At 40.0% G+C, this 12,178-nt stretch overlaps 1 protein-coding gene across 1 annotated transcript in view; it reads right to left on the bottom strand.

Moving 5' to 3' along the window:
• COL6A6 (collagen type VI alpha 6 chain) overlaps positions 1-12,178 on the bottom strand; it is a 169,662-nt gene that overhangs the window by 92,866 nt on the left and 64,618 nt on the right. Inside the window, exons 9-12 of the mRNA XM_040480168.1 lie at positions 6,997-7,340; positions 6,835-6,913; positions 2,724-2,878; positions 603-695 (exon numbers count right to left, since the gene is read on the bottom strand). Coding sequence (XP_040336102.1) covers positions 603-695; positions 2,724-2,878; positions 6,835-6,913; positions 6,997-7,340 — 671 coding nt within the window. The remainder of the gene's footprint in view (positions 1-602; positions 696-2,723; positions 2,879-6,834; positions 6,914-6,996; positions 7,341-12,178) is intronic.

Below are 12,178 nucleotides of genomic sequence, written 5' to 3'. Positions count from 1 at the left end.
GTTTTCCCATTTCCTAAATCCCCAATCATGTTTTTTTTTAGAAGAGTACATACATATTTTTTGGTTAGGAAATACACAAATCTATTGTTGGTTACGGTTTTATAATCTGCATGTTTGTGCATACATCTGTGACATTTCTGGTCTGGTTAAAGCTGACTGAAACATCGCCACATCTTTTGCTAGGCTAGGGTGATCTGACCTCATTTGGTTTTCAGCAGACTATCCCAAATACTCCCTACTTCACTTCTATCACTCTGTAGTCATTAAAAATGGAACTTGAAATAACGCTTATTTTCAGAAGGTTTTCATTATTCCACACAGAGATCGCAGTTGATTTCTCTGTGTCGTTGTCATTGCTGCTGAACACTGGATAAGCAAGGATCTTGGCAGCCATTGCTCCCAACACTTGTATAGAAGGTTCTTTAGAAGACTCCAAGGGAAAGCCATGACTATCTAATTTGACATAGAAGATGAGGAATATCCTAAGTGGTTACCTCACAGGCTCTATCTTGAAGTTAAAAACCATCCTTTATTTCTACCTAAACTCATGTCTTTCAGACATATGACATTCACATATAGTGCACCATAAATCTTAAAATCACCTTTTTGCCCGGTGGTCCAGGATCTCCCATTGTGCCATCCCCTCCAATGCACTTGCAGAATAAACAGCAGCATGTCCTCTCAGCAACATTGACCTTGGCGGAGGGTGGGAAGTACATTACATTTGATGGCACTGCTTCCCAATCACACATACAAGCTTAGCCACGTCATTCAGACCTTTACCACTGTTTCAGAAGCCCGTTTGCCATTAAAGTGACTGTGCTCCACAGAGTGCCTGCGACATTCTTTAGCTTCTATCCTTCCTTCTGTGGTCTGCATTCTCCACCACATGAGGACTTCAGAATCAAATCAAATCCTTTCGTGCTCTCGAAATGCTTAGTTTAGCCACGGCCAACTCCTTGCACACTCATTTCCTGTTTCCACCCCATCCCAGCATTGACCATGATGTTGTTGATTACCTCATAATTTTGCCCCCAATATTTTGTTCGATATGATGAATGCTGTTTGCTCCTTTTCCCCTTTTGTGAAATCTTTGTATGCTTGAGGATTTAGTGTCCAATGTCATATGGCTTGCAATGGAGTCCAGTGGTAAACACTTCCAGAAAAGTTTGTAACAAGATTTCTAACACACCAATTACACACTCAACATTTCCAAAACACTTGCTGAGGGTGGGGGCACGGGGAGAAGATTCCTCTTTATACCCAGGCTGAAAAACCGTATTATAGATTGAAAAATGTCAGTGAATTTTATCCTGAACATTGTTGTCCTTTGAAAAACTGACAGATTCCACTGCGTTTTTATAATTAACCCATAAGATTAAATTTTTCGGAAAATTCAGTTCTCGATAAACACCATGCTTGGCCTTAGTAGGGTAGAATCAATCTTTGTATTGAGAAGTTTCCCATCAAAATTCTAGTGTGATGAACAATGAAAATGTTTTGTTATAACCATTTAGCAATTGTGCTTCTGTATTATTATATAATGTTCCTTTTCAGCCATTAGAAAAAAATTTCTCCACAGGGGCCTGCGTGGCTCATCTGATTAAGTGCCGGCTCTTGATTTTGGCTCAGGTCATTATCTCAGGGTCGTGGGACCAAGCCCCGTGTCGGGGTGCACCCTGTCAGTACAGAGCACCAGCTGGGGAGGGGGCAGAGGGAGACAGAGAAAGAATCCCAAGCAGGCTCCACACTTAGTTGGGGAACCCAAGGTGGGGCCAATCCCATGACCCTGGGATCATGACTTGAGTTGAAATCAGGAGTCAGATGCTCAACCAACCTGAGCCACCCAGGTGCCCCTCTATATTCCTGAAGTGATTATTTTTACATAATTTCTGCACTGAACAAATTGTGTTTAAACATCTATTTGTATGCAAACTCTATAGGTGAGAAACAGCAGGAGCTAGCATGTTATTGGAAAGGGTCTTGATGTGACTATAGATTTTATAAATCATCAGTGAATCACAAATTATTAGCCTGTCATTAAGGTGAAAGTAGTGCCATGTAACTCAGTAACCCTTCCTTCTATTGAGTTCATGTACATTTCTGAAAGGGGCATGACTGGAATGCATCTCCCATCGGCACTAGGTTCTAAAAAGAGTTCACAAGGCAAACATCTCAGTGAAGACACTGAAAAAGCTTTTGATCACACACACAGGACAACGTAGGAGGTCTATCATCCCATCACTCGTTCTTCCTCCAACATCGAAGCAGGTTGCTCTTTCCTTGGTTGAACTCCAAATGCAGTTGACTCTCCTTTACAGGCCACATTGCAGGGAAAACACACATCTTAAACACTAGAATTATACTCACTGTGGTAAGCTGGAACACTTAGGATCCACAAGGGCTGTGAACACTGGCTGGCTGAGGGAGCAGCGGATTCATCCTCTCACCCCAGATTCCCTCTGGCACTTATGTTCAGTGACTACAATTCGGGCGGGACTGTAGGTGCTATTCAGTTTCCTCCTTCTTTTTGGCCTACCACGTTAATTAAACTTGCTTTGACAGATCTCTATCATTTTTTTTTTCAAAACACCCTCTTATTTAGGTTGTTCACTAATTCAGAAAAGCTTTTTTCATTCCCAAGTGAAATTCATAAGCATAAATATTAAATCTATATACAAGACAGAAAGTTTAAACTCACCAGCCTTTTCTAAGTAACATACCAGTTGCTTTGACAGTCGGCTCCCAAGGTCCCTCATTCCAATAGTGAGCTGGGTCCTATACTCAAACCCTTTTCCGAATTCAATGTAGAGAAGATCAGCCAGGTCACTTGAGTCGCTGGCTCCATCCAGAGCAACAGTTATGAGGGCATTCAGGCCTATCCAACACAGTTTACTCCGGGTGAGGTGGGTTTGGTTATTTTAATCTGTTTGCATACGTACCTAAATTGTTATTTTAGGAAAACAGTTGCAAGAGGAACACTCATTTTGTTGTCACCTTCCCCCAACCACGCAATGTAAACCTGACAAGTGACAAGATTATCATCAGAGAACACAAGGAATTACATTTTCTTAAAACTAGTTAAACTGGAGACAGGGGATATTACAGTAGAACTTCCAGTTCCCTCATGATTTGAAGTGAGATATAGTGATGTAAAAAGGGCCCAGAGAGCATACTAAGATATACAGGAATTCATCTATCAAAAAAGCAAGTGTTCTAAATTTTTGCCATTCAAAGGGGGAACCTTCGACAGCAGGACTTACATCACCTGGGAACTTATCAGAAATACATAATTTCAAGCCCCATCCCAGATCTATAGAATCCGAATCTGTATTTTAATAAAACCACCACATGATTTGTATGCACGTTGAAGTTTGAGAAGCACAGCTATAAAGCCCTCATAAGGAATCAATAATCCAGTTGGAATTATAATAAGAGACTGTTCGACAGTAAGAGACCTCTTGTCAGGCAATTAGAAACAAATGACATATAATCATCCAGAGCTGTAGCTCATAAGCTTTGGAATTTTATAGACCAGAATATTTCAAAGAAAACGTTCAGGGACTGACAGTGGGTTGACTTACTTAGCACAATATTAATTAATACAAACATGAAATGATAAATATTGATTGATATAACCTTGAAATGATAATGGTAATAACGCCGTCATTATGGTGGAGGTAACCATAGTAACTACTGTGCTCTCATTTATTAATAGTTACTGTGTGGCTGGGGGTTGGTTAAGTGCTTTCCATGCATTATCTTATTTGTAAGATACAAATACAACTGTATGGGTATGTAGGATTATAGCTGTATTTTACAGACAAGTGAACTGAAGCTTGGAGAAATTAAATGACTGGCTCAAGTGGTACTTTTAGGTTTCTACCTGGAAAGCCTGATTCCAAAGCCTACTATCAAGGATATCTTAGTAACAAAAACATACTAAAAACATCATCAGAGTAAAGAGCAATCCTAAAATGGAATAAACTTAGCTTTATGAAAACCTGACTCCATTGGACTAAGTTTTCTCATTTCATTATGGATGGGTGAAGAATTCTTTAGATAGGACTTGGAAACCAATGAACTAGAAAAAGGAAATGTTCATGGACCTGAAAGTTCAAAACGCCTTCTAAGTGTAATATGATTCTGAATTATCTTGAATGAGAAGAAGAGAAGAATGAAGAGAACAAAGTTTCAGGGACATACTGGGGAGGTTCAAGTTATAGGAGAGGAAAGCAGAGTGGCTGGCTGAAATGGAAGGAAGAAAGAAACACCAAAGAATAGGGTGACGAATGTGTCCTGATTTGCCTGGACTTCCCTGGTTGGAGCGTTGACATCTCTGGCTTGTCTCAAACCAACAAGGCATTAGCCACTCTTCCAGGAATGAGAACGACAAGGAGAAAAGGGATGGTGAAGCCGGCTGGGAAACAGAAGAATGTTGAGTTCATCAACAAAGTTTAATGATCAAGAGAAGGCATGCTAATGGATCTATTTATAAGGGGGGAATTTTTCTTATAAGTTCCAGGAAATATAAAAATTTAAGAGTCATGAGAACCATGGGATTGTTGTTTTGCAGGAAATATGCAATAACTATTATTTGTAACTGTTTTTCTCAGGATGGAGGACTCTGATTCTGCTCCTTTCAGACTCATCTAATAAGAAGTCAGATGATCTTGGGGCACCTGGGTGGCTCAGTCGGTTAAGCGTCCAACTTCGGCTCAGGTCCTGATCTCATGGTTCATGAGCTCAAACCCCGTATCGGGCTCTGTGCTGACAGCTCAGAGCCTGGAGCCTGCTTCGGACTGTGTGTGTGTGTGTGTCTCTCTCTCTGCCCCTCCCTAACTCACGCTCTGTCTCTGTCTCTTAAAAATGAACAAACGTTAAAAAAAATTTTGTAGAAAGAAGTCAGATGATCTTAAATACAATTTATAAAAATAATTTCAGGAAGAAAAGATTATAAAACCTGAAAGAATAAAAGAATCCCTGGGAAGACTCTAGAGCACTAGATTTAAAAATTTAAATTCAAACTCCAGTCCATACGGATTAGTTATAAAGCCACAGCCACCACTGAGGATTCTTTTCTCTTGGTCTCTTCTTGTATCATGATAATTGCACAGTTTAGAGAGAGAGAGAGATTGATAGATAGATAGACAGATAGATACCTGGCCTCAAATTAGGGAGGCCTTCCTAGGTTAATAGATCATGGGGCCAAACATCAACTGAAATCATGTATGTTTAAATATAGGAAGCCAGAACTAGAGGTACTCCTTACCCATATTGAGAGCCATTTAACACTTTTAAAAAAGCATTATGGCCACCGTCCCTCTATCAGTCCCATTCAAAGATTCTGAATTTGGGGGGTATTAAAAATCCAGCTTCTGGAGTTGAAGCTCATTTATTAGTTTTTCTTTGGGAGTTGGGAGAAAGAAGGTTGGTCTTAGAAATCTGGATTTTCCAAGGAAAACTTCATGGAGAAAACTCTTGATGTATCTTTTCCCCATAAAAGAAACGCTGGAAAAAAAAAAAACAAAAACAAAAAAACCAAAAAACCCTAGCCACCCACACTAAGCACTCTAGAGACTTATGCTCAGTCTTCACTAATATCTCCACCTCAGATCATAAAAAAAGTCCAATACTTGAAAGAATAAAAAGAAATCAGCTTTAGCAAATAAAGGGCAAAATAAAAATTACTTTCCAGCTGTAAATTCAGTTAACTTTGTAATTTGTTTAAGATTGAGGAGAGAGAACCAAACGAAAAAGACAAAATCCACCCAGCTTCTAGCAGCTAACTGGGGAGCAGCCTAAGCAGCTGTCTTAGGCCAGGTTCCCCAGAAGAAGAGCCTGAGATATGGATTTGGATGCATACAATTTATTGAGGAAGCACTCTTAGAAGAACAGGGTGAAAGCAAGATAGGGCAGGGGAAGGAGCGGAGCTCGAAAGTGTTTCAGCTGAAGACTAGCTTCACCCTGATCCCATGGAGAACTCTAGAACATAAATTACACCACAGAACTGGTGCCATTTTGAGATAAAGGACCAACTCTTTTTACTCTACCTGCAGCCTAGAGGTGGGGTAGGGAGTAACCTCCCAGTGGCTTCCACTGGCCAACAGCAATTCTTCAAAGGAGAGCCTGTGAGTTTCTAGCAGCCAATAATCACAGCAGCTTGAAGATGGAGGAAAATGCTTGGAAAGGGGGTCTGGGTGGGGCACCAATAGCATGCACTTACAGACAAGTATTTCTATTCTTAGTCAAACCAAAACATGTGGATGCATTTTTCTTCCACTGATCCATACTTTAGTAAAACTGACAATAAGTCAGTCTGGGCACAGGTTCCCAAAATGAAAAGCCCAGCGCCAGTGCTTGAAAAACTCATAAGCACCATGGTTTGTCCCTCTGTGGTCTGAAGGAAGGAACTAATTAGGAAGCTCCAAAACACGAGTAGACTTGTCCAACAATGCACGCAATTCTGAAAACTTTAACAGTGTCAGAAGAAAATAATCCAACTCTCCTATTCCTTGGTCAAGAAGAAATACACTGTTCACTTCTGCAGACAACAAGGGAGACAGGAACACTCTCCAGGAAAGCTCAGGAAGAAGAAACACAGCGATACAAGAGAAAGGGTATGACTTTGTATTCAGTGCTGTTTCACACGCATAGAGTATGAAGGAAAAAGTAGACGCCAAAATGTTTTGAGAGCTCATTTGTTCTCCCAAATGCATACTGGTTGGCAAATTTAGGGTTATTTGAGTACTTGAGAACCTAAGAGCCAGAATTAAGTTCTGAGGTTATTAAATCATTAAACACTCCTTTCCCACCTCCCCCTATGCTCAATACCTTCTTTTCTCAGTTCATCAGATTTTTGTTCCAGCTTTTCAATGTCATCATCCAATCCATCTGAAAATAAGAGAACCACCTAGGAAAGTATTCAAAAAGAAAAATGAGTAAAAAGGATGTCATTGAAATCACAGATTGACAAATAAAATAAAATCAGGTTACCTTTCCTCGAGCAGCTGATTTATTCTGAAATGCATCCCACAGAGAATTCAAGAGGTTTGTGTTGAGAAGAGATGGTCCTTTAACTGTTATATCCTTCAAGCTGTTCAGTATGTTTTCACTATAGATCTCAAACTTGGGGGAATATTTTTCCATGGCATTGGTCACTTGAAAAGCCACACTAACCTGAGTCTCTGTGCCCACCTCACAGCTTACCCCATTGAGGGAGCTGATGGCACGTAAGAGGTCTTGAAGGTAGGTTTGTATCCAAGGCTGACCTTCGAGCAAAGTCTGCCCATTCTCATGAGTTGAGATGTCAAATCCGACCACAACATCCACAAAACAATCTAGGGTTCAAGGGAAAAGTATATCTTATTAGATCCACAAATACCTTTGTTTGGCTTGGATGCCGTGTCTGAATCAAGGTACTTGAAATTCTTATTTCTATTCCAGTTATAAAGTTGGAAAACAAGGAAGAGCATGAGTGAATACAGGAAGAGGCTTAGAATCACTCTTGGACAACCTGTACAAGGATAGAGTATTTTTTTAAACTGGTATAAAACCTAGAGGATTTTGTAACAAAGTTCTGAAAGACTTCATTTGTGGCCACTGAAGAAGCCATGCAAAATCATCTAAATATCTGAAATTATAGTGGAAATGGTAATAGTCTACAATAGGAAATCCATATCATACTGCTTACCAATTAAGGTCGTTCAACAAATTTTAACTAGAAGGGAATACAAAAATTTGAATAGTCATTTAGAAAAAATAAATCATGATTTGTCTAAAGTGAGGACTATGATGATTTCTCTAAAAACAATCTTTGATTCTTCATTTTGTCTTCTTTAAAAAAAATTTTTTAATGTTTATTTATTTTTGAGAGAGAGAGACAGAGAGAGACAGAGACAGAGACAGAGAACCAGCAGGGGAGGAGCAGAGAGAGAGGGAGACACAGAATCTGAAGCAGGCTCCAGGGTCCAAGCTGTCAGCACAGAGCCCGACATGGGGCTCGAACTTAAAAACCGTGAGATCATGACCTGAGCCGAAGCCGGATGCTCAACCGACTGAGCCACCCAGGCGCCCCATCTTCTTTTTGTCTTCTAACATCCACTCAGAAAGGAAAAAGTAAAAAAGAAAAACTCCAAGAGATCCTTTGGGATCTTGCTTAGTTTATGCCAAAGACGGTGTTGCCTTCAGAGCTCAGGCAGTCAGGAAGCTGAAACCTTTGCCATTCCAGGATTCGAGAAATACTTACAGTTTTGCATTTAGAGTGCTTTGCTCTTATCCCTACTAAGGCCAGGGACATGTAAGCATTGGAGAAACTAGAAGGGACTTGATAATTTAAACTAAGCCTCCGAAAGGGAGTATAATCAGAGAAGGATAAAGTCATAGGACATATGCATTCTTCTTTCCAGAACTTCAGCTTTCCAAAACTTCAACTTTTTCCAGCAAATTCAGCTGGATACAAATTCAGCAAATTTTACCAGTTTGCTTGGTTAAAAAAACAAAAACAAAAACAAGAACAAAAAATAGGTGGGAGGGAAAGTTTATTTTTAATTTGCTTTGTTCAGATAAGGAGTTTTTCAGATATCTGTTGTGTGGACAAATGCCCACCTACACTACCTCTAGACACACTGGTCAATTGTACATTTGCAAGTATTTGAAATCAAAATGTCATTTTCAGGTTTTAAAATAAGGGCCAGTAAACTTGATTCATTTTTATCCCACTCCCTTGTCCCCTTATTCATGTTTAATGAAAAAAGATGTGGGTGAGGGAAAAATAAAAGCCTTATTTGGTCATCAATTTTCACCATCACATTTGAGGTAATTCGCTGTTATCAAAACAAATCTGAAAGGTGGGTTTTCTTCAGTTTTTCTTTATTGCTTACTTTGCCATATATACTTATTGGAAAAATCTCTTCTGCAATATTTAGAAAAGGAGATAAAGAGAAAGAAACTAGTCAAAAGCATCAGAATATGTCCTTTCCAAAATCCCTGTTGAATCGATATCCTTTCATTTCTATCTTGAGATTGCAAGTTTCACTCTTGGATGAACACTGTTTTAACCCCTGAACAGAAAACCATTCAGTAACCCAAACAGATCACAGCCTTCAAGGAAAACAGTTTCTTGTGAAAAAACAAACAATGGCAGCAATGCCAAAATGTCATTGAATGATCCTGGGAACTGTCCCCTCTAAAAATTAAGTGTTTTAACTTTTGGTCTAGATTACTGGAAGGACAAACTCTAGTAAAATAAGTTCCTTGTATTTAACTAATTCAAATTGACAAATGATTCCATAATAATGTGATCGATGGAATGGAATTTGAGAAACAAGCCCAGAGTTGGCAGCTATATGTCTGAATACAATTAGAGTAGACCCTACTCATCAAGTGGGCTCTCATGGAAGGAAGGGCCTTACCAAGTCTACAGAGACATTGGCCCTCCAATCAGGAGCCCTTCAGAGCTAACAAGAGGCAGGAATCGTTTTGGAAAAGAGAAATAAGGAAGGGTTAATTTAGGATAGGAGGAAGGGATATTGAAAAGTGGCAATAAACGCAGGGCAAATCAGGAAGGGAGTCCACAGGGCTGGCTGTGGAGGGAGATAACAAGGAGAAACAAAACTCTTGTTTTGAGCACCCTCACAAACCAGGGTGGAAGCCTGGAAGGGGGAGGTTGTTAAGTGGGAAGGCTCAACGGTTACTCTCAGTCACGGACTAGTCACAACTCTGTTACTGTTAAATAACTTCTGGCAAATCTCTTAACCTTTTTGGGCATTAATTTTCTTGTTTATAAAAATCAGATTATACATTCCAAAATAAAAATACAAAAGAACGGAAAAGAGGTAAAACAGGTAATCTTAACAGTTTTCCTGCCAGACCTAAAAACTCATTTTAATTATCTGATTTATAAAGAGAGTCCATAATTGGAGTTGATGGAAGATTCCTAGTATTAATAAATACTGTTAGGAAGGTAGGACATATCAGTAAGATTAGAAAACAATTCCTAAATATTTTAAAGGGGAAAGTTGGGCTATTGGCAGTTATTGGTTGGGATAAGAGAGAAATTTGTTTGGGGCCTTTGAAAGAAGGGGTGTCTTAGATGAAAAAAGAATGATCTAGAAAATAGTTAGTGCAAGAGACCCGGTTCATATATTTCTCAGACTCACTACCTCTCCCCTACCCAATCCAGGACTTGGACATTTGTCCAATGGATAGTCTCAGCTTCCATCATCATCTGGTGTCCCAACAGTGTATGGCCGAGGGCAAGTCTTTGGCATGGCCTTCATCCTCACTGCAGGAGGGCCATGATGACTCTGGTTCCCATGTCCACCTCAGCTGAACTCACAGGAACTCTGGCTCCTTCCACCACTTACCGCCACATATATAACTCACTGTGGGTCCTGTGTCTGGTTTCCCTGAAAGACTGGATAACACAACATAGTAGTGTGGGAGAATTAACTCTCCTTGAGAGTAACTCTGATCAATGAAAGGCAGTAGTTGAGGGGAAACTGGCAGATAGATCCTCTTCTCTATTTCCCCTGATGGACCCATCTATGTGGTTGTTCCATACAGCTTCTATGGTGATATTCTGCATGACTAATGCACCAATTATGGTTTCTCAAGAAGCTGCAGCAAGCTTAGGAACATACCATCTTGTATTTACTTTTTGTCCTTTCCTAGATCACTTCCCTTACACTCATTCTTGCTTCCCCAGGACTGTACTCCCAAAGTAGTAGCACATAAAGGATTAGCATATAAACTTTGCTTTGAGCTCCATTTTCTAGAACGCAATTAAGACATAAACCTAAAGAGATTCTGGTCAAGGAAAGTTGCAAATGATCATCTATTTTTGTCCTTACATTTCTCACATTCCTTGAATCAAATCCTCGTATTAATCAGACTAACCTCTTGTTTAACTCTTTTTGATTAATCTACCCATGAGGATGCAAACGGTAAGAGGTACCATTGATTCTTTTGCTACCCTAATCACGGCTCCATGAAAAAGGGAGCATTTCCATGTCCCGAACACTGCCTGATATCTCCTCTAGATGGTCAGAATAAGCAGGCTCAAAGAAAAATCGGGAAAATAAGCATGAGTAAAGGTAAGAAAACAGACTTTGGAGTTCAGTTGCTTACGGGAATTTGTCGTATACGGAGACATAAAATTTGAATGTAAATCTGAACCACTGCAAAAATATTAATGTTCCCAAACTAAGGAACTCTTGGTAAATGGTACTTCTGTGAACTGACCCCATGATTCCATGTATTTGTATTTATCAGATCATTTCAAGATACCCTCTGCAATACTCTCTGCTAGTTACTAATATTCTGTGCATATATGGCATGTACTTCCCATTCATGATCTCACTTATCCTTATGAAACAGCATACGCTGAAACTCCTCTAATATTCATTTTACTGTGACTTACAGCAGCTTGTCCAGGGTCTCCCAGTTATTACCATGGATCTCACACTTGGGATTCAGATCCAGGTTGGTCTGGGGTTCATACACTGAACTACCTTAATCTTGTTTTACCACTTCCTGGGTGGTTAGCGTTGATAGGTTATGCAGGTTACAAGTTCTTCTACTAGAAGTAGAAATGATATTTTCACAGCAAGTGGTTTCCTTAGGGGGCAGCAGCTTGTGGGAACACTTTCAGGACACACACCATGTCTTAAGTTCAGCTATTAATTGGCGAAGCACAACACTTAGACACCAGTCCTGTATAATGTCAGCATCAGATAACCTAGACAACTATAGCAAGAAGACAGCTTAATTTACCAACAACAGAAAAAGGGTTGGAGTCAGACAGAAGTACGTTTCAACATCTGTTGTCTGTTACTTCCTGTATGATCTGGGCCAGGTTATCAATATTCCTTTAAACCCTACTTTCCTCATTATAAACGGGAAGAAAAATACAAACCACTCAGTTTTGAGAGAATTTAATCAGATAATGCATTTAAAATGCTTAGAGTGCCATGCTCAACCCTTCATGGATGCTCAAGAAATACTGATTCCTGGGATGCCTGGGTGGCTCAGTCGGTTAAGCGGCTGATTTCGGCTCATGCCATGATCTCGCGGTTTGTGGGTTTGAGCCCCGTATCGGGCTTTGTGTTGGCTCAGAGCCTGGAGCCTGCTTTGGATTCTGTGCCTCCCTCTCTCTCTGCCCCTCCCTAGCTTGTTC

The sequence above is a fragment of the Herpailurus yagouaroundi genome, unplaced genomic scaffold (assembly GCF_014898765.1).
Source record: "Herpailurus yagouaroundi ecotype Mexico unplaced genomic scaffold, PumYag 159, whole genome shotgun sequence".
Classification (NCBI taxonomy): Eukaryota; Metazoa; Chordata; class Mammalia; order Carnivora; family Felidae; genus Herpailurus; species Herpailurus yagouaroundi.
The sequence above is the reverse complement of the archived record's forward strand: the minus strand, read 5'-3'. Positions and strand labels throughout refer to the sequence as shown.